This window comes from Protomyctophum parallelum (assembly GCF_964188405.1).
Source record: "Protomyctophum parallelum genome assembly, chromosome: 5".
Taxonomy (NCBI): domain Eukaryota; kingdom Metazoa; phylum Chordata; class Actinopteri; order Myctophiformes; family Myctophidae; genus Protomyctophum; species Protomyctophum parallelum.
In genome coordinates this window covers 22,301,293-22,323,786 of record NC_139702.1, presented here as the reverse complement: position 1 = coordinate 22,323,786, position 22,494 = coordinate 22,301,293, and the positions used below count along the sequence as shown (strand labels likewise).

Genomic DNA, 22,494 nt, shown 5'->3' with positions numbered 1-22,494 from the left:
AGAAGAACAGAGAAAGGCAGCACACGAGTAGTCTTTGCTGTGACTGCGATGCAACATGTTTAGTCCGCTGTGTGAATTTATTCCACTAGGTGGCGGTATGCGCTTAAATTACCAGACGCAAGTCAAGGTAGAAGAACCCAGAACTGAAGAACCGGGGCCGTGCTCTGGCAACTACTTCATTAGCATAGGCGCTAATAGGACAGTATCGATTGGCTTGCTCGACTACACAATCAAACAAACCAATTTGACCATTCCAAGGGATATTGTTACGTTGAACTTTAGCAGATAATGCTATTGCTAACCCAGGGATTTGAATCCATGAATGTGGTGAGTGTGTAATGTATTGTAAACCTCTTGAGGAGTCTCAATCAGTGCAACATACTGTAACTAACTAGCTAACTAGCTAACTGGCTAACAACAACAAACAGTAATGATTTATTTATTTTAGTCGATCGTAAAGTAAAAGTTCTCGTCTTGTTATGATTACATCTGAAATCTGATGTTTATCAGGTGGCAGAGACCAATAAGGGGGGCTTTATTTGAACACCGTGGATGTCACATATTACACATTCTATAAAGTGTTATTACACATTTCACCGTCCTTTTCAAAACACCCCTTTCTCATTACATATCCATATAAATTTAGGCTATAACCTGTTTAACACATTTATTATAAAGTGCTTCAAGAAGAAGTCATCTTTCTCTACATTGAAACCTATAACTGATGCAGTTTTAATTAATTCAACCTATTTTAAAATTATGTTTTGGACATATTTCTATTATTTTATTCCCACTCTGTTTTGATGTCACATCACACACAAACAACAACTAACAAAATTATGATATGAACTAGTGACTATGTAGTCTGTAACAGAGTAAGTTGTGTAATTTGACAATGAATTAGCTGTGTCATTTTGATGGCATGCAAGAAAATTAGGCTGCCAATGTCTCATCTAATATTTACGGTTCTTTTTGAGAATATTAACATTTAGCGTGGTTTATATTTGATTATGTGCTGTGTTGTGCATCAAAAAAAGCAGATCTGCGAGCTCAGACGAATGCATTGACTGTTTATTTTTTATTTATGTTGCATGCGGGATCACACTGGAAATAAGTGTTTCATTACTCTATATCCAGGGTATATCCAGGGTTTAAGTTATATTGTGATTACAAAATCAAATCAGATCAAATACACAGAAACAGTATCTTAACACCTTACCACGTCCAACAAGTGTAGATTATCTTGAAATCGTTGCGAAAATGAACAGGTCGGACTATTATAATAGTTTTACTAAAACACTTTTATTTCTTCTTTTAGGAATGAAGGGAGTCGGACAGCATTAGAACAACCTAAACTGTACTGGGAGGACCAGACTGGCCACCAGGATATATTACTATCAAAGATGCAACATACTCTCATTATGCTGTGTCAGCATGAGAATAGCCTCGGTACCCAGGCTTTTGTTTTCGTCCGCATGAGAAGGATCACTATGGAAGAATAAGTCCTCACAATTGTGTCCACGGGAAATAGATTTGCGTGTCGAAACGCATTCATCTAATCTGTGATGCGTTTGGCAAACATATTTTATCAAATAATATCTTGCTTAATAATTCAACAAAGACCACTGTGATGACCAACATGCAAGAGGGAGAGGATTTAGTGTCTGGTTTGATCAACTCAGATGGGGAGTTTGTTGATTGGGATCTTGCCAGTCTTGGTGAGTTAAAGCTTGATTTTGTTCATTGCTTAAAAATCAAAGAGACTGAATTTATTTTCCTTACTGACACACAATGTTTTACACTCCATATTGTTTTCTCTATAGGCGATCAGAAACCCTTCTCTGATGACAAGGTGCCACATCAGAATGCATCAGAAAAAAATAAACGACACCACGAAAACCAGACCAATGTCAAACATAGCTGTAAATTGTGTGGGAAAAAGTTTGGTAGTATAAGTAGACTTAGTCGACATAAGAAGAATCACAGAGGACTCAAAACCTTTGAGTGTGTCCACTGTGGGAAACGGTTTGCCCATCGAAATGCCCTGAAAGTTCACCTGGCAATCCACACTAAACGGAGACCCTCACCGTGCCCTGTGAGTGGTAATCTGGGCAGTGCAAGATCTCATAACAACACACACACCAAAAAACCCACTGGCACAACCAGTGGGGTGGAGGAGGGCGATGAAGCAGCCAGTGATTTAGAGGAAGTTGAAAGGGAGCCTTCCACTTATGGTGAGTGGAAATGGTAGAAATGTCTTAGTATACTTGGTAGCTACAGTATACTAGCCTGGGCACCATTTCATTTCGGTGTATGATCCGCGAGGGAGCGGATGATATCGTTACGTCATGTTGTAGTATTGTTTTGTAGGCGCCAGACAGGAACAACAGGCGCGGCAACTTCCTTTTCCCTCTCAATAAAAGCTACAGGCTACGAGAGCTTTTATTGAGAGGTAAAAGGAAGTTGTCGCCGCCTGTTGTTCCTGTCTGGCGACTACAAAACAATACTACAACATGACGTAACCACATCATCTGGCTCCAGCCCGGATCATACAGCCTTTTGAAACAGACCAGGCTTTCCTCCGAGGTGGTGGAAAGCCTGGTGAGGCGAGGTTAACAGTATACTAGCCCAAATAAACCTTTTGTCAGGATGATTTTGCCCTTTGATATAATATGCTTAACTCATTCTCACCTGAGATCAGATTCTAAAAATGTCCATTTGAAAATGATAGTTTTCTGAAAAAGCTATGTTTCTATGTCAATCGTTCTTCGATTTAAAAAAAATAGCAGACCTACAAGCTCGTAGCGCGCCACTCTGTTAGCATAACATGATGCTAACACCAAAAAGGGGTTACCGCCCAAAATGGGTTAACACCTTAGAGTTACATCGTTGGCTTTACTGTTTTTGAGACCAACCAGTTTCCATGCCAAGGAAACACTTGGCCTAATGCTTACATGAATGTATCATGTAGCTGACCGTAGATTCTATGACAGTAACCAAGTTGTAGAATCTGTATTTTAACACACTTTTGACAGTTTCTCTATCATTACTCTAATTTGGCCTTTTCCTTTCCATCTTCTAGCTGTTGACGTGAACTGGACAGGTCATCAACAGGCTGACGCTGGCAGTACGCGGCGTCTTCGCTCTGATGTCAGTGGGAATGACTTTGATTCTCAGAGCTCCTTGTCCACTAAAGACAGGCCTTACCAGTGTGTCAGGTGTGGACTGAGATTCAGATTCCGCCATAATCTGAAGAAACATGTAAGAAATCACTTGAGAAAGAAGATATTAACGCGCACGCGGTGCAAGACGATGGCTCTGCGGGAGACACACGGCAGAACCTCGTTAGGAGAAAACAAGGAAAGGGCTGAATTAAAAGAGGAGGGAAGAACGCCAACCCAAGGTCTCTTCGTGGCAATCTTTTTCATTTTTACTTGAGCAAATCAAATGACGGGGATGAACATTGTGTTTATCATCCAGTTTATCCTGGTTTACACTACTTGCATGTGAATGTGCATGTGGATTCTAGGTACACTTTCCCTTGAAGTTAGTACTAACTTGATAATATGGGAAACCTTGTTGAGCATACTTGAAAGAGAACAGGCAAACCATTGGCATTACATTTCCGAAAGAAAGAAAGTGAGAGAGAGGAAGAAAGAAGAGATAAGACTAGAATCAAATTTCATTTTGTTTACTGCTGCAGAAAATATTGCAATGCACACACAAGCGTGGTGTAGATCCTCACAACAATGAAAGGTAGCTAAGATAAGCTGATTTTCAAGGTGGTGCCATCATGTATTGATATGATAGTATTATTGGCTTCATTTGACTATGATCAACCATCTCGCTATTTTTTTAATTGCAGTATTTTCTGCAAGTGACTTGTTCTAACAAAGCCTTAGGTATAGAGGAGAAAAAGACCAAAAAGCAAACAGGATGCCACGTCTTGGCAAGCTGGTGTTGTTGAACTTATGCATACCTTATATCGTTATGTGCAGGAGAGGCTTCAGATGCAGAAACGTCTGACGATGAGTGTACCACGTCACCAGCGAAGCCTGAACACACTCGAAGACTGAGACCCAGGAAACGTCGAAGGAAAGAGGATTCTGGGGAGCTCTTCAGTTGCGAGGACTGTGATAAGAAGTTTCGGAGCGTATACACCAGAGATCGGCATTTGAGGGAGAAGCACGACAAAAACCTTCGTCACAAGTGTTCGGACTGCGAGAAGACGTTCAGAGCCAATCGAAGCCTGATGGTTCACCGGCGCATCTATCATCCAAAACCAGTTGTCCCGGTCGAACCTCAGGAGCAGTCCAGGGTTCCGAAGAAGCACCTCTGTTCAGCGTGCGGAAAGGAATTCCCCACCAGTGCGTCTCTAAGTAGACACCTGATCATTCACTCAGGAAAGAGGCCATACAAGTGTCCTGTGTGTGGAAGGGGTTTCACGCAGATTGGAAACCTAAAAACACACCAGAAAGTCCACAAAGGTGAGAGTCTTTTCTTGAGGTCGGTCGGTCTGCACTGTCTGAAAAAATGGTCTAGTGTTCTAGTTTGTACTTTAGTTAAAAGTGGAGATAAAATGAGGGACTTGCAAATGCTGCTTCAATTTAAGCTTCAATGATGAACTAGACATCAATTAGAAAACATCATATATTATTTTCTATAATCACTGTAATAATAATAATAAATATATAAAGGCGCAATATCAACTTTGAGGCAATATTGTTTTATTTTTAAAATAAGATTTTCTTCATTTCCTGAAAAATATATTTTTTCAGGAAATGAAGAAAATCTTATTTCCTGAAAAATATACATTTTGGAGTTGGCTGGTTTCTGCTATGTTGATTCTACATAAATACTTATTTAGCTACATGGTACGTATTGCTCATTGTGTCTTTCATGCAGGGGTGAAACCCACCAATGTCACAGTGAATGAGAAGAGTTCTGCTACAACCGAAGAGGCTCCGCTATCAGTGGGAGTCTGTATCTGTCATTTGTGTTGGACACAGTTTTCAGAGAAAAAGCTATTGGAAGAACACATGAAACTGGTCCATGAGTCAAAGAAACCATACGCCTGCACAGAATGCAGCAGGAGATTTACACATGTCCAGAAACTGAAAGAACATCAAGCTGGGCACGAGGGCGTGAAACCTCATCAGTGCACACAGTGTGAGAAAGGTTTCCAAACGCCACAGGGACTTGAGAACCACATGAGGGATCACACCGGAGAGAAGCCTTTCCCGTGCACTATATGTGGAAAACGGTTCAAGCAAGCATCGACTTTGAGAGCACATTACATAACCCATTCTGGAGAGAGGCCTTATCTCTGCTCCATATGTGGGAAAAGTTACACCAGGGCCGAGGAGCTAAAGGTCCACTTAAGAGTTCACACCGGAGAGAAGCCGTACCAGTGTGATGAATGTGGTAAGAGTTTCTACTATAGGCAGGGCTTCAACAACCATAAGAAGACTCATAACGCCAAGCCCATTGGGCCCACGAGGCAGCTAGGCAGGCCTAGACAGCAAGGCAGTACCAGGAAGGCAAGGAAGCCCAAGAGGATCCCACGGAGACGCCTACATGATTCTGATGGAGAAGAAGATCTGACCTGGGAGCCACCTAATCTTGGTAGGTGCTAGCTTTTTGACCCAAAAGTTTTTTTTTTTTTTTAGATTTGACCCGAACACTGTTTTATTTGTCATGCACATCAACTCTGGTGAACAGGTGCGCCACAAACAGAACATCTCTCTGATGTCTGTTAGATCTCATAAGGATGTTTGCCAATCCTTTTGGGATCTACAATAAACAGAGCGGGTAAACAGTGTGTAGACTCTATTTGCATTTGTACCATGCTCATAACAAATATGTGCAGTGAAATGTTAGTGGCATGCCATGTAATACCAGATTGTGCTAAAATTGTCCAACATATAGAAAGCCAAGACAGAGACAAGACATCAGTCAACACGCAACAGCAACTATTTACCACCTTTTCTCTAGTTTTAAGTAGTAGTGTGGGAAATGTTTTTCTTGTCTATGTAGACTTAGGTTGACTTAGATTGTTGGCTGGTTGCCAGAAGGAGAAGAGGGCCTTTTAGCCAAGCAATGATTTATTGGAAAGTTGACTAGTGCATGGATGAGTGACACACACAGCCCAGTGGAATTCAATGCAGACAAGCAGATAAGCATTTACAAGTTGATGCCAATATAATGAATTATGATTTATGGTCAGATATTGCCTTTTGGAGCTAAGGTTGACCCAAAATGTTATCAGGCGTCCAACAGTGACATAGATACACAAATGTCAGAATCGATAAAGAAAAACAAAAAACTCAAGTCTTGGTTCAAGGTTAGCTTGTCACAGGATATTGCAGTTGGTCCTGCGTCTGTGAACAAAACAACTAAAGATGGAATAGGTGTGTTTTTATGATACTTGGTGGGAATGATCAGCCGAAGAGATAATTCACTTTTAGGTTAAAGTAAAAGGTCACGGCGATAAGGAGAAAAGTTAGTTTCTACAATAGATGTTAACAATGTAGGCATTTAGCAGACAATTTAGGCATTTAGCAGACGCTCTTAATCCACAGCGATTTACATTAAGCAATAACAAAAAATGGCATACATCACATACATAAAAAGTAGTTATCATGAAACATGGGTAAGCTAAGAACGTAACAGTGGAGTATTTATATAATGAAACTATATATAGAAACTATGCATACTATACTATATTATACTATACATATATGTACTATAAAGTGCTATGACTACACACAATGCAATTCTAGTGCTGTCTACAGTATGTAACATGCTATAAGTCTGTATAAAATGATATCTAAGTCTACATAAAGTGCTATCTAAGGGGCTAGGGCAAGTGCCACGGGCCATGATGGAGTCTGAAAATGTGGGTTTTCAGACTACGGTAGAAGATTGGGAGTGAGGCTGCAGTTCTGACTGCAATGGGAAGTGCATAACACAGGCAACAAGTGTATTCTTTTTTTTTTTTAAATTTATGTAATCTGATTGGTTGATGCAGGAGATAGTCCTAACCATCACCCTGGTAGCCAGGAAAATCATACTGCACCTGACCACACCCAGGTGAGGGAAATGGCATCACACAGTGGATACTGTTGTACAGTGTGATACGATTATACTAGTAAACCTACACACATAACCTACAAACATACTGCCAAGTCCTTGCATCGGAATATCGTCTTTAACGTGTTTATTTCTGTGAGATTTCTAGATGTCTCAGTGGAGCTATGATCAATACACATCATTCAATCCCTGGGGACAACATCCAAACGCATCTTACTGGAAAGGAACTGAGGGCCACCAGCAATACTATGGCCCAGGAGAGCCTAGCATGAGTTTTAGTGCCCTGCTGAGGAGTACAACAGTAAGCAACGCTTGTGGCATTCATTGTTCTTGGTTTACATTTGAGGTTGAGAATACATAACAGTATCTTTTTGTGCTTCACTTGCTAAGGAATAGCATAAAGAAATTACTTGAAAAGAATGTCAAAATAATTCACTTATGCTATAGCATTAATAAATCTGCAGCTTTATTCTTTTTTTGCAAAAAAGACATAATACCACATCACAATGGTTTGAAACTATAGGATATAATTGTTTGGCCATAACTACTGCAGTAGTCTAATTACTTTTTTATAATATTGAAGAACAGGCAAGACAAATTAGTACAAGAAAGATAACTTAATATCTGTCATTGAAATTAAAAATACTATGTCACAGTGTCCTGGCCACTTTATGGAAAAATGCAAGTGCCGGTAATATCTGTTATGATAAAAGAATAATACAACACAGTGTTCTATTTTTAGGATGAAGAGCAGCAGGTCCAGGATAATTGCATAGCATGGCGTTCTGGGATTCCCCTTGTACCGCCACCTTCAGAACATGGGCTGGAACCCTCAAACTCACTCAACACCACATCACAGAAACCAGACTCCAGCACGAGGACCACAGAGACAGATGACTGTCATGAAGAGAGCACCACAACACAGGACCAGGACCAACAGAAATCACCCTTAGGTGACATTTTGGGAATATTATTAGTACAGAAGTCATAATTAGGATTTCTGTGATGTAGAACAATAGATAAGAGCGTATATACACATCCAAATATAACCATCTGGGCCGGTGCTGAACTGAATGTAGGAATTGCAACATTCAGCGTTTGCACACTGCAGGTACATAATAATTCACATAATTTAATTCACTGATCTGACACAGGAGTTAAAAGTCTTGGGTAAGGCCCAGGCGGTGGCGTAACTGTCTGGGCACCCGACTGGTAATCCAGTCGCAGTGTGCCGCGGGTTCGACTCCCGAGCCCGACACGGCCTTTACTGCATGTCTTCCCCCATCTCTCTCCCGTTTCCTGTCAGCCTACTGTCTGTCCCTTCAAAAAACTAATAAAAGGCGTAAGCCGCAAAAAAAATATATAAAAAAAAAGTCTTGGGTAAGTCACATCAAAGTGTTTTTTACGAAAAGTCAGCTCATTCGGTCAAGTGTTATGGGCAATACATTCTGGCTGAATGGGGATTGGGGGGTCAATGTATTTATTGGTACAACGTTTCGACCTCTGTGGGTCTTCATGGTATCCATACCTGACGAAGACCCACAGAGGTCGAAACGTTGTACCAATAAAGAAATTTTCCTGGGAGCTACAATTCAGTGTGCGGACATCCCTTCCTTTTTTAATTGTATATTACACATTGTTAAAATTTACTCCAAAGAGACATTGGTTTTCAACGTCATAGAATAAGAAGTAATAACTTTAAACACCCTCTTGTGTAATATTGCATTTATAGAACAATATTATTTTTTTATTCTACAGAATATAAACTCATCATACAACAGAATATGTAGACATACTGTGGCCTCTCTTCGCTATACTGAACAGGTCAAATGTCCATGTAGGAGGAGTCACATTAACATTCCTTTCTTTAAATGTCAACTGTCACTCAGGGCCCAGGGGCATCACTGTGTGGTGCGTCAAATTAAATCATGTAAAGGGAGCCCTGCACAGTCCAAAGGATATCTCTGATAGTTTATGAACATGAGCTATTCATACAAATAATTTAGCTTAGCCACAGTTGAACTGTATTATGGCCAACTAGGTTGGTCATTCCCTAAAATGTATAATCTTAGAGAATCAGCCTGAACGTGAGGTTGTGATGATAACAAGTAACCCTCTGAAAGAGCATAATGCTTACACAATCAGTTTGTTCATGCAGTATAAATTAACTTATCATTATTTATCCTGTAGGTGAAGCTTGTTGTGAGAAGACAGCTGTTCCAAAAACACACAAGGAAGCTGAAGAAAAACAGCCCGAGGAGCCAAAACAATTCCAGGGGACACGCAAGCCAAAGAAAACCTATGATTGTCCAACGTGTGGAAAAGTGTTTTCTAATAACACAGGCCTAGGACGACACCTGGTAATCCACACTGGAAAGAGACCTTTCAACTGCTCCTTATGTGGGAAAGGATTCACCCAAAGTGGGAATCTCAAAACACACATGAAAGTGCACAAAGGTCAGTCTAGAATGTTTAAAATGTATCTTATGTAGGAAGACAATCTACTTGTAGTTATTAGACACTCCATGCCCAGTTTTACATCTCATCATCTAGTGTAGCACATGGCTGACATTTTCAGAACACTGCTATACAAGCTAAACATTTATAAAGTTAAGCGACAAAATACCAGGTGCTGGACAGAAGAACTAAATAGAGTCTGACCACTGGACATTCATGCTCCCATGAATTACATTACCACCAAAGATATGTGTTGACCATCTGAGGAAGAAAAAGCCACCTGAACCAGTGTAGTGGTAGAACAGTGGAGAAAACCCCTAACAAACCTATACTGACTGCTTTGAAAACCAATTTTTATAATTACCATCCCAGTATGAAGGACTGCGTTTTGTATTGGTTCAGCAATGTGGTTGATTTTGAAGTGTTGCAACAGTACTGCTGTCCATGGTGCACAGGGATAGGACCCCCTATATACCCCTGTGTAGACTAATCCACAGAGCGGCAATCATAACTGGTGTCAAGCAGCACAACTACAGGGCAGTGCTTGGTGGATTCGTCTATAGACTTATGTGTGTATCAGGACTGGAGTGTATTGTACACCAATTGGTTCCTGAAACGGACACATCCATCCATCCGCTTATCCGTAGTCGGATCGGGGGTCAATCTGGGGGATCCCGAGGTGATCCAAGGCCATTTGGAGATATAATCCTCCCATCTCATCCTCGGTCTGGCCAGAGGTCTCCTTCCAGTGGGGCGTGCATCGAGGAGCTCCCTAGGGAGACCCTCGAGAGGCATCCTAACCAGATGCCTGAACCACCTAAGCTGGCTCCTTTTCAAGCAAAGAAGCTGCGACTCTACTCTTGAGTCTCTCAAGCGTGAATGAACTTCTCACCCTATCTCTAAGGGAGATGCCAGCTACCCACCTAAGAAAACTCATTTCAGCCACTTGTATCCGCAACCTTATTCTTTCGGTCATGACCATAGGTGAGAGTAGGAACGAAGATCGCTCTGTAGACGGAGAGCTGTCTTATCTGTCACAACAGTGTGGGGTACAGTGACTGCAATACCGCCCTGCACCAGCAAACGTTGCCACTGATTGTTTGCACACAACACTGTTTTGTTTTGGGGTTTGTTTGGGGGCAGGAGGTGGCATTCAACAGTTTTAAGCACCCACGGGCAGAAACATCATCGGTGCTCATGGTTCAGGTACTGCACCAACTGTGCCTAGAAGTGCAATTGTTTCAGGGGTTCCACTTGGTATGTTCTTATAATACAAAAACTGTGTTTCCATTACAGGAGAGGTACCCATTGATGCAGCAGTTGAGGAGAGCATTCCTGAACCTGAAGAACCTGCCATAACTTTCCATGTGTGTGGAGATTGTGGGATGGACTTCCCTGAAAAGAAACAGCTTGAGGAACACCAAAAGGTCCATGACAAACCATATGCCTGTCCACACTGTGACAAGAGGTTCAAAAATGAATATTACTTTAAAATACATAAGCGCCTTCACACCGGGGACACGCCTTTCCTTTGTTCCGAGTGCGGGAAGAGTTGTGTCACACTAGATGTCCTTAAAAAACACGAATTGACACACACCGGAGAAAAGAAATTCCACTGCGATCAATGTGGACGGGCGTTCATGCAATCGGCCCACTTGTATGTGCACCTGAAAACGCACACTGGTGAGAGGCCTCACCTGTGCTCCATCTGTGGTAAGAGTTACTCCAAAGCCTGTGATCTCAAAGTTCACCTACGAGTTCACACTGGGGAGAAGCCGTACACCTGTGAGACATGTGGGAAATGCTTCTATTACTCTCAAGGTTATCGAGCACATCTAAAGACTCACGAGAAAAAACCAAAACGACAGACGAAAACATTAGGCAGACCAAAACAAAAATCATTAACAGACGAGACGTATGATTAATGTTGTATATTACTTTATTTTGTGAAATTGTATGCATTTTAATACATTTTTAGTATCGATTGATTGTGATGTTTTCTACCATCCTCGTTTAATTCATCATTAAGAGTATATGGAAATGAAAACAATGAAATATTAAAAAATAATACAAAATTATGTAATAATTTATTTTTCATTTTGTTCATTTGTGGGTTGCCTTTTCAATTTAGCTCACGGTTAATACACTCTAAAAATGGTGCAAATTATTTTTGCAATAAATATATACATTTCTATATAGTATCAGTTTTATCATTTCTATATTTTCTGATATGGACATATTTATGTAAGCGTCTTGTGTGCATTTTGGTCACGTTTTGGTTTCTTGTTTGTAATTATGTCACAGTTATTACTGTAAAACACTTGTATTTTTGACCCATGGATGTTATTCAGATTCCCTTTATTACAATTTATTTGTTGGGGCTGTTAAGTGACCTTGCATTGTTTTGTGTCTTTGCATCAGAAATGTAATGGGTAATACATACTAGACCAGTGGTTCTCAACCTGTGGATCGGGACCCCCAGGGCGGTCCTCTCATGATTTTGTGTGACAGTGAAGTGGCAATTTAAGGGAAAACAAATATGAAAAGGACCGTACTGTATCAAAAGTAATCAACAAACTACTATTTAAAAACTGGTCGAGCATTGGCCAAATGGACATAATATAAGGAAGAGGCACAAACCTACAGTCAGTGAGCTCTCAACGCTTTGCGTTGCCAGGTGTTGCGACTATTTTCACAATAGGCCTATCTGTGGAACCGAGTCAAACAAAATGCAATGCCTCAACTCTACATTCCAAGAGCTTGTCAGGCTTGCCAGTTTATGGCCTGAAAAGTATGTCTATGTACTAGATTTTTGGGCTAATGGACCAAAATATATAGTATTGAATCTGAACTCTGAAAACAGTCCTGACTGTTCAGCCCAAAATGTGTTGTATGTAGGATCTGTTCATTACAATATACACTTTGATTGTATCTGTAGTCCAATGTCATATTGATCACTGGTTTATGCTTGGTTCTGCTAGCTGCAATAAAATTAAATGTTTAAAATACTGTATTGCTGAAACAACTTCAGCTTCAGTTTAATTCATTTTCTGGAGATGGTGCCTGGCCTAGATTATATGAATATTATAGTTTGAGCTGCTTTAAGGGGTTTATCTACTTGAAACAGTTCTGTATATTGATTTGGCATGCTGCATCTGTGATTGAGAATTTGTTTGCTGAACACTTTATTTGCCGATGGGATTCTCATTGGCTGAACAGATTGAAACGACATATTCAGAAACGACAGAAGTTTTGCTTTTATTTTGATAGAAAATCAAATGAACCGGAAGCTGTTACACTAATGGCAGTAGGCTAGCGGCTAAAGGGCTAGTTATGTGCAACAGCCTACGGTAGTTATTTAGTTTTAAGTCACTAGCTGATAAAACACACACTTTGCTTGATGATAATGAGCACAAACGTGACAAAGCAGCAAAATATATTACCAAATCTGTGTTGGTTAACTATCGAGCGAATACTCTGTATCTAAAGGGAAATCCATGCCGAGGTTTGTCAAAGACCTATTGTCTCTTGTTAGACATTAGCTAGCTTACATAGCCACTAGTCGAATGAGATTTTTTTTGCAGAGATGCTAGAAACGTTACTGTAATATCAGTATATCTCTGGGACATGATGGGATGCGGCTGTGCACTTCTATTTGTAGTATTTTGCTTGGATTTCAGCATCAATGGCTAAGGATGCTTCCAAATATGTCCTAGGCTAGGTAAGCTATTATAACCATGTTAGGACCCTGTATAGCTGTTAAAATGGTGCTGAGCAGCAATGAGATATGTAGTTCATCCCTGTGTTGTTAATGAATGAGACTTGTAAGGTCATATTGGCTTGGCAGTGTGTTTCTTTCAACAACTTTATATTATGGGTTTCATTTTGATGAATTGAACAATGTGGACCCTGTTGTAAACAAGTGTAATGCTTAATTGGGTCGTCCACTCACAGTTGACAGTCTTTGTATTGAGTTTGTGCTTAAAATGTACTGTAAATTCTACAAACTGTTAATAAATATTTCAATCAATCAATCAATCCCAGGATCACCAGTTCTAGCTTCTACCTTAGCCGACAGGGATGTTGATGCATGGTGGACAGTATAGCAGAAGTTATTTGTTGCAGTAAGCTAACGTTGTAGGCTACCTAGAGTAGAAGATGCGTGATTGTGAAGGGCTTTATGGAACATATTTCAATATCAAAGCCACTGGAAATCAAATGTCATCCTATCAAGCAAAACGGCTGTCTTTGAAACATAGGTCATTTTAGATAAATGTACAATTACTGGGTTGTTGGCAGTGGACTCAAACGGTGCATGCAACCTATATTGTTTGCTGTCTTTGAATGTAAAGGGAATAAGGGATACGATCAAAGTATGTGTACATGATCCCAGAGGACAGTGACAGTCCCTTCGGAACATCATGTACTGACTGGACTGTCACCATCTTTATTACATCTCAGTTTCAATTTCCACCGATGGTTTGCTATGATGTTTCAGTTGTTGTTAATTAGGATTATATTATTATGTCATAAACATTAATTCAAACTTCAAAGCAAATATGGGTGGAAAATTATTAAAATAAATAAATAAATAAGGAAGATGCTGATAGTGTTTTTGCCAGCTGCTTGAAAATATCTTGGACTACATTTGCTACTACCTCTAGTAGCGACTTTTTCATGATTGGTTGCGTCGTCTCTAGTCTGCCTCTAAGCCATAAATCCCATAACCCATAAAACCCATAGTCTGAACAGCGTAAAACCCCATACTCTGAACTCTGTGTGCCTCAACAGTGACACTAGGTTACCCAGTGGTATTGCAGCTGTTTTTACTCTAAACGGACATACATAGGTAGTTGGGTACACACAGAGAGACATATGGCCAGTTATTGGACAGTATGCACCGCTCAAAAAACAGCAGCAAGAGGGGCAACAGAAGGTGGCACAGTCGGTAGTGCTGTCGCGTCACAGCTAGAAGGTCCTGGGTTCGATTCCCGCTGGGGGCGTGTTCCCTCCTCCGCGTCATCAGTGCCCATACCCGAGGCTTGGGTTGGCGAAAGGGCCTTTCTGTGTGGAGTTTGCATGTTCTCCCCGTGTCCCCTAGGGTAGGTACCCTCACAAAAGAATGCTGTAATCCTGGTCTCTAAACTACCTCCCCTTGGCCAGCCTGATGTAGGGGAAAGGAACTGGTCGGAATAACGTGTTCCTTCCACACGTTACGTCCGGCCGGGGAAACTCCCCCCTGTCAGGTGAAAAGAAGCGGCTTGGACTCATCATGTATAGAAGGAAGCATGAGGTCAGTCCTGATATCACTATCACAGACACGGATACTAAAATATCTAAAAACACTTATTATTACCCACATAAAAAAACCCCAGGAAAGTGTTTCTTGTCTCCCAAACATCATTAAAATAAGATCTGGTTGCAAAAGGGGTGAAGTGGCCCTTTAAACTGTTCCTATTACTTCATCTGGTTTTGCCTTTGGGGTAAAGTTGTTCACATTTCTATTCATCATGACATGAGTCATAGAAAACACAAGATAATGTCATGTTTTTGAACAGTTGAATGCAACCCACAGTGTTCACATCACTTGAATGATACTCGGGATACCGGCTTTAAGCAGGCTGTCTGTTTATTTGATACAACCCCAGCATTCCTATTATGGGGGGAACATTTGCCAAACATAGCAGACCTACAACTCAGTGTGTTGTGTTGCAATGCTTTGTGAGTGAGTGAGCTAGTTTCCGGCTATTTTTTGCAAAGAGATTTGGTATAGAGGAGAACAGAGTGCACAAGGTATACAAGCAACTAATGTCCATGGGCAACTTTGATGATGGAGAGGGCCACTATTTCCACACTCACTCCAGAGGGCCACATTGCATACTGTCGGGCAGAAACCTCTTATCTCCGTATTTTATTCCGTATTATTTATTCTTTTGTAAAATAATGCCCTACTTCATCATTCGATGTCACACAAAAGTAGCAAAAATAGCCACTGCGATGCGTTTGTAGCTGGTAGATCTGCTATTTTTGCTATATTTGAATTGGAATCCTGAATTTTTTTTAATTGAAATCCTGAAAAGTAAAATTTTTATTTTTATTTCAAATGCATTTAATTATACTTATTTTAATGTTCTGAACTTAAATACAAATAAATTGGACATAAAAAAGACAATAGAATTGTAATACTAGTCATTAAGCAACTAACCGGTAGACTGAAGTAATTAAAGTGGGTTATGTTTGCATATTTGGAATTGTAACAGCTGAAATCAATAATCTATCAGTATTCCAAAATTAACCTGCGGGTCGCATTAAGTGAAGGTGGGGGCCCCCGGGTCGCCAGTTGCCCATGTATGGTATAGGGTTTTGTGGTTATTGGATCCTGGGAAGCTCTGTCTGTACTTGTGGTTTGGAATCAGGTCACGGTTCACTATAAAGTGAAATATTGCTTCGTTCCCATGATGATGCACAGCTAACTTTCTCTTGCTTGGTCTTAGAGTCATGTTTGTGTTTTGTTCACCTACCACTGCGTCTATGTGTAACCCCACAAGGTTGTTCTGTTCACCTACCACTGTGTCTGTGTAACCCCACAAGGTTGTTCTGTTCACCTACCACTGTGTCTGTGTGTAACCCCACAAGGTTGTTCTGTTCACCTACCACTGTGTCTGTGTGTAACCCCACAAGGTTGTTCTGTTCACCTACCACTGTGTCTGTGTGTAACCCCACAAGGTTGTTCTGTTCACCTACCACTGTGTCTGTGTGTAACCCCACAAGGTTGTTCATCATCTAAAAGATGGGCTCTGAAAATCCATTGGACTTCAGCCAAGCTCTGATACTGGTCGAGGATGATCAGCAAGAAATAGGAGGCCTGATCAATTCTGATGGAGAAGAAGTATCGTTTTCTGAGATCAGTATGTATTTGAAGTTTAACAGTAGAATGCTTTGTTTCCTGTATTTTTCTGTATTGGCTTGTGTATCACATTATTTATGTGTAATAGAAAGTGGGATTGAGAAACTTAATGCAAAATAAACTGAGATCCACAGAAATCAAAGCACAGATGTACTCAAATATATTTGACAACTGGGATATAAGGCCAACTAATACTAAGATGTCAGGGATTGATTATTGAGGGGGAAAAAGGTTTCCCTATGGTTTACTTTTTTTTTCTTCAAATAGGAGATTGTGAGGAGGACACTGGGTTTGCAGACACTCTGCCATCAGAGCCATTGGATCTAAGTGAGAATGGAAAGGCAGAGCCCATATACGGCTGCGCAGTGTGTGGCAAAGTATTCCTCAATGGCTCCAAGCTGCAGCGCCACCTACGGACTCACTCGGGAGAGAAGCCCTACCCTTGCTCCATGTGTGAGAAGAGATTTCCAGAGAAGGGCCAACTCATGATTCACGAAAGGGTTCATACAGGAGAGAAGCCGTTTCCCTGCACTGACTGTGAGAAGAAGTTTGCTAGCCAGGGGGAGCTGAGGCTACACAAACGGACACATACTGGCGAGAGGCCATATCACTGCACTATGTGTGGAAAGAGATTCTCCCGTCATTGGCACTTGAAAACACATCTGGAGGCGATGCATGCAGCAATTGTAGCTGGCTTTGCGAGGAAAAAGTTTCCTTGTTCCGACTGTGATAAGAAATGTAACTCTGCAGCAGAGCTGAGGGATCACCAGAGAACACATACTGGAGAAAGGCCATACCAATGCTCTTACTGTGACAAAAGGTTTGCCTTGACCGGCACACTAGTGAGACACGAACGCCTCCACACAGGCATCACACCCTACCGCTGCGCTGACTGTGGGAAGACGTTCGCACAACAGTGGACCTTAACCACACACATGCGGACACACACCGGGGAGAAACCGTATGCCTGCACACATTGCGAAAGAGCTTTCATTGCCCCGGGGGAGCTAAGGAGACACATGAGGATTCACACTGGGGAAAAACCATACACCTGCACTGACTGTGGCAGAAACTTCTCTCTGGCAGGAACTCTGAGGAACCACAAGCGGTCATGTACTCATGTGAGGAACGGATCAGACACAGACACCATCCTTATTCAAGTTACTAGTGGTGAATCATCAGACCAGGGGCTGATAGCCAACATTAGCTGTGAGGTAAGCGCAAACCAACATTTTGATATTATTTAGATATATGCTGGGTTTGATGTTGTATACCTGCAATAATGTTTTCTTAGCACTGCTTTGATCTTGCAATGTGTAAATCACTCTGGATTAATGTGTCTGCTAAACCAGTGTTTCTCAAACTTTTTCATGTTAAGCATCACCATCAGATTCGTGCCAATGTCCACTTTCTTTAAATATTATTTCAGCTCCAACACGTGACTGTGTGTAGCATTAGTCTATTAGTCCATCATTACATCATCATGTAAAAGGCACCGCTCACTTCACATGGTTGTGAATTATTATTATTATTATCGCTAGCCCCTCCTATATTCAGCTATTAGTGTAGATTGCCATCTTACACAAAACGTCATATGTGGACGAGCAAATCGGCAATTTTTGTCTTACACAAATTAAATTCCCATTGACAATGAATTTACATCATGATGTACGATGATAAGAGCGCCCCTCACTTCACACAGGTGTGATTTTTAAATAGCATAAGCAGTTATGTATTTCACACTACAGGAGTCTTTTTTTTTTAAATCGACTGTCATTATATCTGTGTGGCTTTCACACTAAACGATTGATAGCCGACTAGGCATCACACACTGCAAGAGTTCACCAAGATGCGATCCAGACCCGATACTTAATAATAGGCTACATAATAATAGGCTACATAATTTGTTTTTTTATTCCAATTCATTTTGACATCTCACGCACATGCAGGATGCCATGATACAAGCGCGAGACCGACACAGGACAAAGGTTATATATATTATCATCTGATCATATCTATCGATACAGTCGACAGACAGACAGTCTCAGCGAGCACAGCTGGCCTGTTCTCTCATTGGCTGTATAATATATAATCTCGGGACTCGGTCGCAACCCATTTCATACTGTAGGATATCCAGTCGGTGAGAGAGACAAATATCAAACCTGCTAGATATTCGGAAACGGTCGGGAAGGCATCGGCGCTATATCTTCTCGCAGAGCCTTTCACACACAGCTAGCAAAACCTCGGCGATCAAAGCCCGATCTTGCGTCCCCGACAGCATAATCGGAGCAAATATGTGCATTGTGTACGAGCCATTACAACGTGTCACATCGGCTATTTTCAAATTGCCTAGGGTTAAAGTGATTTTGGTGCTATTCGGCCCCCTCTGCCCCTGAAAGACTCCTGGGGGTCCCCGGAACCCCACTTTGACATCCACTGTGCAAAAGTACTAAAATACTCAATTGTTTAACTTTTTGGTTTTCACTGTCGACGGCCATAGCTCAAACTAGAAATGCTGTGAGTATCCATAGCTCTAGTCAAGGTAATCTATTACTGAACTCTTACTTCTGGCTCTGATCTGTATTTACAGGCTTCTGCTAGCCAGACTACGGTGGAGGAAGTTGAAGCCAACTCCTCCGAGGGTCCTGATTGTAGCCAGGCCCAGTATGGAAGTGAGCTTGGTGTACCAGAGGATGTAGTGGATGAAAGTGGTTCAAGTCCTCAACAGATGAATGTTATACTTGTGAAAGAGGAAGAAGAGGAGGAACCCTTATGTGGTACATGAAGCGTGACGTGACCTTTCCTATTGTGAAACATTACTTACTTTACTGTCATTTTATGGAGTGAAATATAACTAATATATTTCCCTCTAATCGTAATTATTTTCCTCACAGTAAATGTGTCCGATACATCTGCTAGTGAGGATAACTCCATGGTGGGAAGTCAGCACCAGGAGAGCAGTACAGAATTTGAAGTTATGGTGAAAGATGAGGAAGAGGAAGCTGCTGATGGTAAGAGAATGTATTATAGGAATGTAAATTTAAATTCAATTGTCATTATTCAAAGTGATCCTCAAGATAAACCTTAAAGACATTTGTGAATGATACCTAGTATGTATACAATATCATATCCTATAATAAATAACAAAATACTCTGGATTGGCCGAGAGTGACAGTACAGATGGAATACACCTTACTGTTCTAAAATTCATTCATGTAGTAATTAATGAGTAATGACACCTTGTGGCAAAAATATGTTACTGTTGCTACAATGACAGAATGGATCAATAAGAATCATGGACTACTTAAACATTTTTGGGCAATTATGGAGGAATCTTTGGAAGTTGGTGTAAGTGGGATAATGCACTGTAAGCAAGTCAATCATGAAAACAATAGCACTTCATGGAGGCTTCTGTGTGTATATTAAACTTGATTTAATGTTTTACCTGTCATATTTCTGTTTGTGACTCATCAGGGTATGATCCTGATCACATCATTATTGCTGAGGAGGAAAGTCCTCCTGCGTCACACCAGCCGAAAACGAAGAATAAGACCACAAAGAAGTCCTACTGCTGTGGGCTGTGTGGAAGAGACTGCCATAAGATGTCTGCTCTGCAAATACACATGAGAATACACTCCGGAGAGAAGCCTTTTCAGTGTACTGTTTGCGGGAAGCAGTTTACCCAGAAAAGTCAGCTCAAAGGCCATCAAAAAATTCACACTGGAGAGACCAATATCTCAAAGAGTTCCTACTGCTGTGGGCTGTGTGGAAGAGACTGTCATAAGCTGTCTGCTCTGCAAATACACATGAGAATTCACTCAGGAGAGAAGCCGTTTCAGTGTAATGTTTGTGGGAAGCAGTTTACTCAGAAAGGCCAGCTCAAAGGCCACCAGAAAGTTCACACTGGAGAGCGGCCATTTTCCTGTCCTGACTGTGGCAAGAGTTTTGCTCATTCCGGGGCGATGAACAGGCATCGCCTCACACATACAGGAGAGAAACCCTACCACTGCTCTGTATGTGACAGGAGTTTCAACCAGTCTGGTCGCTTGAGGGAACACGAGAAGGTTCATTTTGGAGAGAAGTATGACTGTCCCGAGTGCGGGAAGAGTTTCACCAGACCATCAAGTCTGAAGAACCATTTTAGGCTTCACACTGGAGAGAGACCATACTGCTGTAATATATGTGGTAGGGGTTTCAGTCGCTCTCAGAGCCTGAGGCTTCACAAGCGTAAGCATGGGCAGGGTCAGACTGATGACGAGTCGTTATTTTGTGTGAAGACTGAAGACGACTCTTCCCAGAATGACGATTCGCCTGCTGATGACACCTGTGTTGCTGAGCAGAACGAAGGCGACTCTTCAAAGAATGACAACGATTCTCCAGTTGATGACTGCTGTGTTGCAGAGCATGATGAAGAATACTCTTCACAGAATGACAATGATTCTCCAGATGATGATGACTACTGTGTTGGAGAGCTGAATGAAGATGAAACTTCAAAGAATGACAATGATTGTCATGTTGATGACACCTGTGTTGGGGAGCAGAATGAAGATGACTACTCTTCACAGGATGACAATGATTCTCTTGTTGATGACTGTGTTGCAGAGCAGAATGACTAATTACATATTAGTCAGTGTATGAACCACAGACCTATAAATAGAAGTTTTATATCAAATATCAAAGACACAGTTTGTAAAATTTTAGGTGTTAAAAAAAATATATATATACAGAGAAAGGGACCAGTCCAGGAAGTGCCTCAACATAATGCCCATCCTAGACCACTGAATGCCATTTTGGCTCTACACTGTTAAAATGAAACTATAGGTCAGCCATGCAAACAAAAGCTTTAAGCCCACAACAACAAAGTCCAGATAAACATCCATCTGAGGCACATCCCTAAAAAATTAGAAACTGTGTCTTTTCTTAAATCATTATTAATGTATGCAAGGCCACGTGAGATCTCTTGACTTGTTATGCACTCCATGTTACAGTAGTAACGAGGTGGAACAGTGATTCAAAGGTTGCTGGTTCGATCCTCAGCTTGAACAGGAGTGTGTACTCCAGGTGACTGGAGGATGGCTAATTCACATCTACACTGACCTCACATACACCATACAGTATGGGACTGTGTATCTACTGTAGGAGGGGTATGCAACGTGTTGATTGACAATTAAGTGATTCTTCTTTAGATATCAAGTCACACAAATATTAAGATGATTTGTCATAGTGCAAATAACTCATTTCAAGGCCGAATATAAATTGTATCCATGCAGTACTTTACATTCAAACTTTGTTATGTGGATATTTGATGGAAATATTATTAAGGGATTATAATGATTATTAGATGGAAGAATAATGTCTGAGAGTAGTCTAGGAAACAAGTAAAACTGTAATTGTTATGTCTAGCCATGCAAATGTCGGCTGCCAGTGGTAAATGAATGTTAAGTCAGAGGACCATCAGCATTTTGGAAGAAATAATATTAAGAAAAGTTGAATTGATTGGTATTTTTAACTAATATCAAACATGTCACTGTCTTATGATTCCCAGTCATGTAGCATTATCAGCAGCTCGATTCTACGGTTTGTCTGCATATTAAAACTGAACCAAACCGTGCCTTCAAGTTTCATCTGGTTCCTAGACAAGTCTTATGGCCAAATACAAATCTGAATATTGTAAAACAAAAAACAGGTGTGATCCTGATAAGCTATGTCACAAACAACGGTAGCCTTTATAAGCATTGTTGATGGGTAATTTTACTAACTGCCCATTGTTGCTCATGTCTTATTGTCTGGAATATGTGCTATACACTGATCTAAAAAAAATAAAATAATATTATGGAAATCACTTACTAGTTGAATGATTCTTGAAATTGATGGGATTAAACAGATAAACAGACTGTAAAAAAAAAAAAAAAAAGGGTTATAATTCGTTCAAATAGCTTGTATCTGAAGTTCTGAACTGAAGCCAGGGTAATTGATGAAACATCTGTAACGTTTATCCAGACAAGAGGACATTATTATGCAACGTCTTAATTCCCTGC

General features: G+C 40.8%; 2 protein-coding genes across 5 annotated transcripts; both read left to right on the top strand.

The window, feature by feature from the left end:
* Positions 1–187: 187 nt before the first annotated feature.
* LOC310858593 (uncharacterized protein) lies at positions 188–12,529 on the top strand. 3 transcript variants are annotated; one of them, XM_083764773.1, is made up of 11 exons: positions 188–327; positions 1,319–1,718; positions 1,824–2,234; positions 3,083–3,403; positions 3,999–4,487; positions 4,906–5,625; positions 7,031–7,092; positions 7,241–7,393; positions 7,835–8,045; positions 9,283–9,549; positions 10,846–12,529. In XM_083764773.1, exons 2-11 carry the CDS (start codon positions 1,631–1,633, stop codon positions 11,472–11,474), a joined length of 3,351 nt encoding a protein of 1,116 aa, XP_083620899.1. In that variant the 5' UTR covers positions 188–327; positions 1,319–1,630; the 3' UTR covers positions 11,475–12,529. The 3 variants fall into 3 exon arrangements, with proteins under 3 accessions (XP_083620899.1, XP_083620901.1, XP_083620900.1); XM_083764774.1 differs by lacking the exons at positions 188–327; positions 1,319–1,718; positions 1,824–2,234 and having other exon boundaries at positions 3,082–3,218; XM_083764775.1 differs by lacking the exons at positions 7,031–7,092; positions 7,835–8,045; positions 9,283–9,549; positions 10,846–12,529 and having other exon boundaries at positions 7,241–7,388.
* A 343-nt stretch (positions 12,530–12,872) lies between these two features.
* LOC310858591 (uncharacterized protein) lies at positions 12,873–22,298 on the top strand. Of its 2 annotated transcripts, none has more exons than XM_083764771.1 (6): positions 12,873–13,054; positions 16,321–16,457; positions 16,724–17,670; positions 19,047–19,233; positions 19,351–19,467; positions 19,931–22,298. In XM_083764771.1, exons 2-6 carry the CDS (start codon positions 16,340–16,342, stop codon positions 21,070–21,072), a joined length of 2,511 nt encoding a protein of 836 aa, XP_083620897.1. In that variant the 5' UTR covers positions 12,873–13,054; positions 16,321–16,339; the 3' UTR covers positions 21,073–22,298. The 2 variants fall into 2 exon arrangements, with proteins under 2 accessions (XP_083620897.1, XP_083620896.1); XM_083764770.1 differs by having other exon boundaries at positions 12,873–13,270.
* Positions 22,299–22,494: the final 196 nt, after the last annotated feature.

What these genes read in the sequence shown, in the direction of transcription:
- LOC310858593 (XM_083764773.1), top strand. Translation starts at nt 1,631, where the DNA reads ATGACCAACATGCAAGAGGGAGAGGATTTAGTGTCTGGTTTGATCAAC. An exon ending in CTGCACCTGACCACACCCAG is followed by an intron (nt 7,093 to 7,240) that starts GTGAGGGAAATG and finishes TGAGATTTCTAG; the next exon opens with ATGTCTCAGTGGAGCTATGA. An exon ending in ACACATGAAAGTGCACAAAG is followed by an intron (nt 9,550 to 10,845) that starts GTCAGTCTAGAA and finishes TTTCCATTACAG; the next exon opens with GAGAGGTACCCATTGATGCA.
- LOC310858591 (XM_083764771.1), top strand. Translation starts at nt 16,340, where the DNA reads ATGGGCTCTGAAAATCCATTGGACTTCAGCCAAGCTCTGATACTGGTC. An exon ending in AGTATCGTTTTCTGAGATCA is followed by an intron (nt 16,458 to 16,723) that starts GTATGTATTTGA and finishes TTCTTCAAATAG; the next exon opens with GAGATTGTGAGGAGGACACT. An exon ending in AGAGGAGGAACCCTTATGTG is followed by an intron (nt 19,234 to 19,350) that starts GTACATGAAGCG and finishes TTTTCCTCACAG; the next exon opens with TAAATGTGTCCGATACATCT.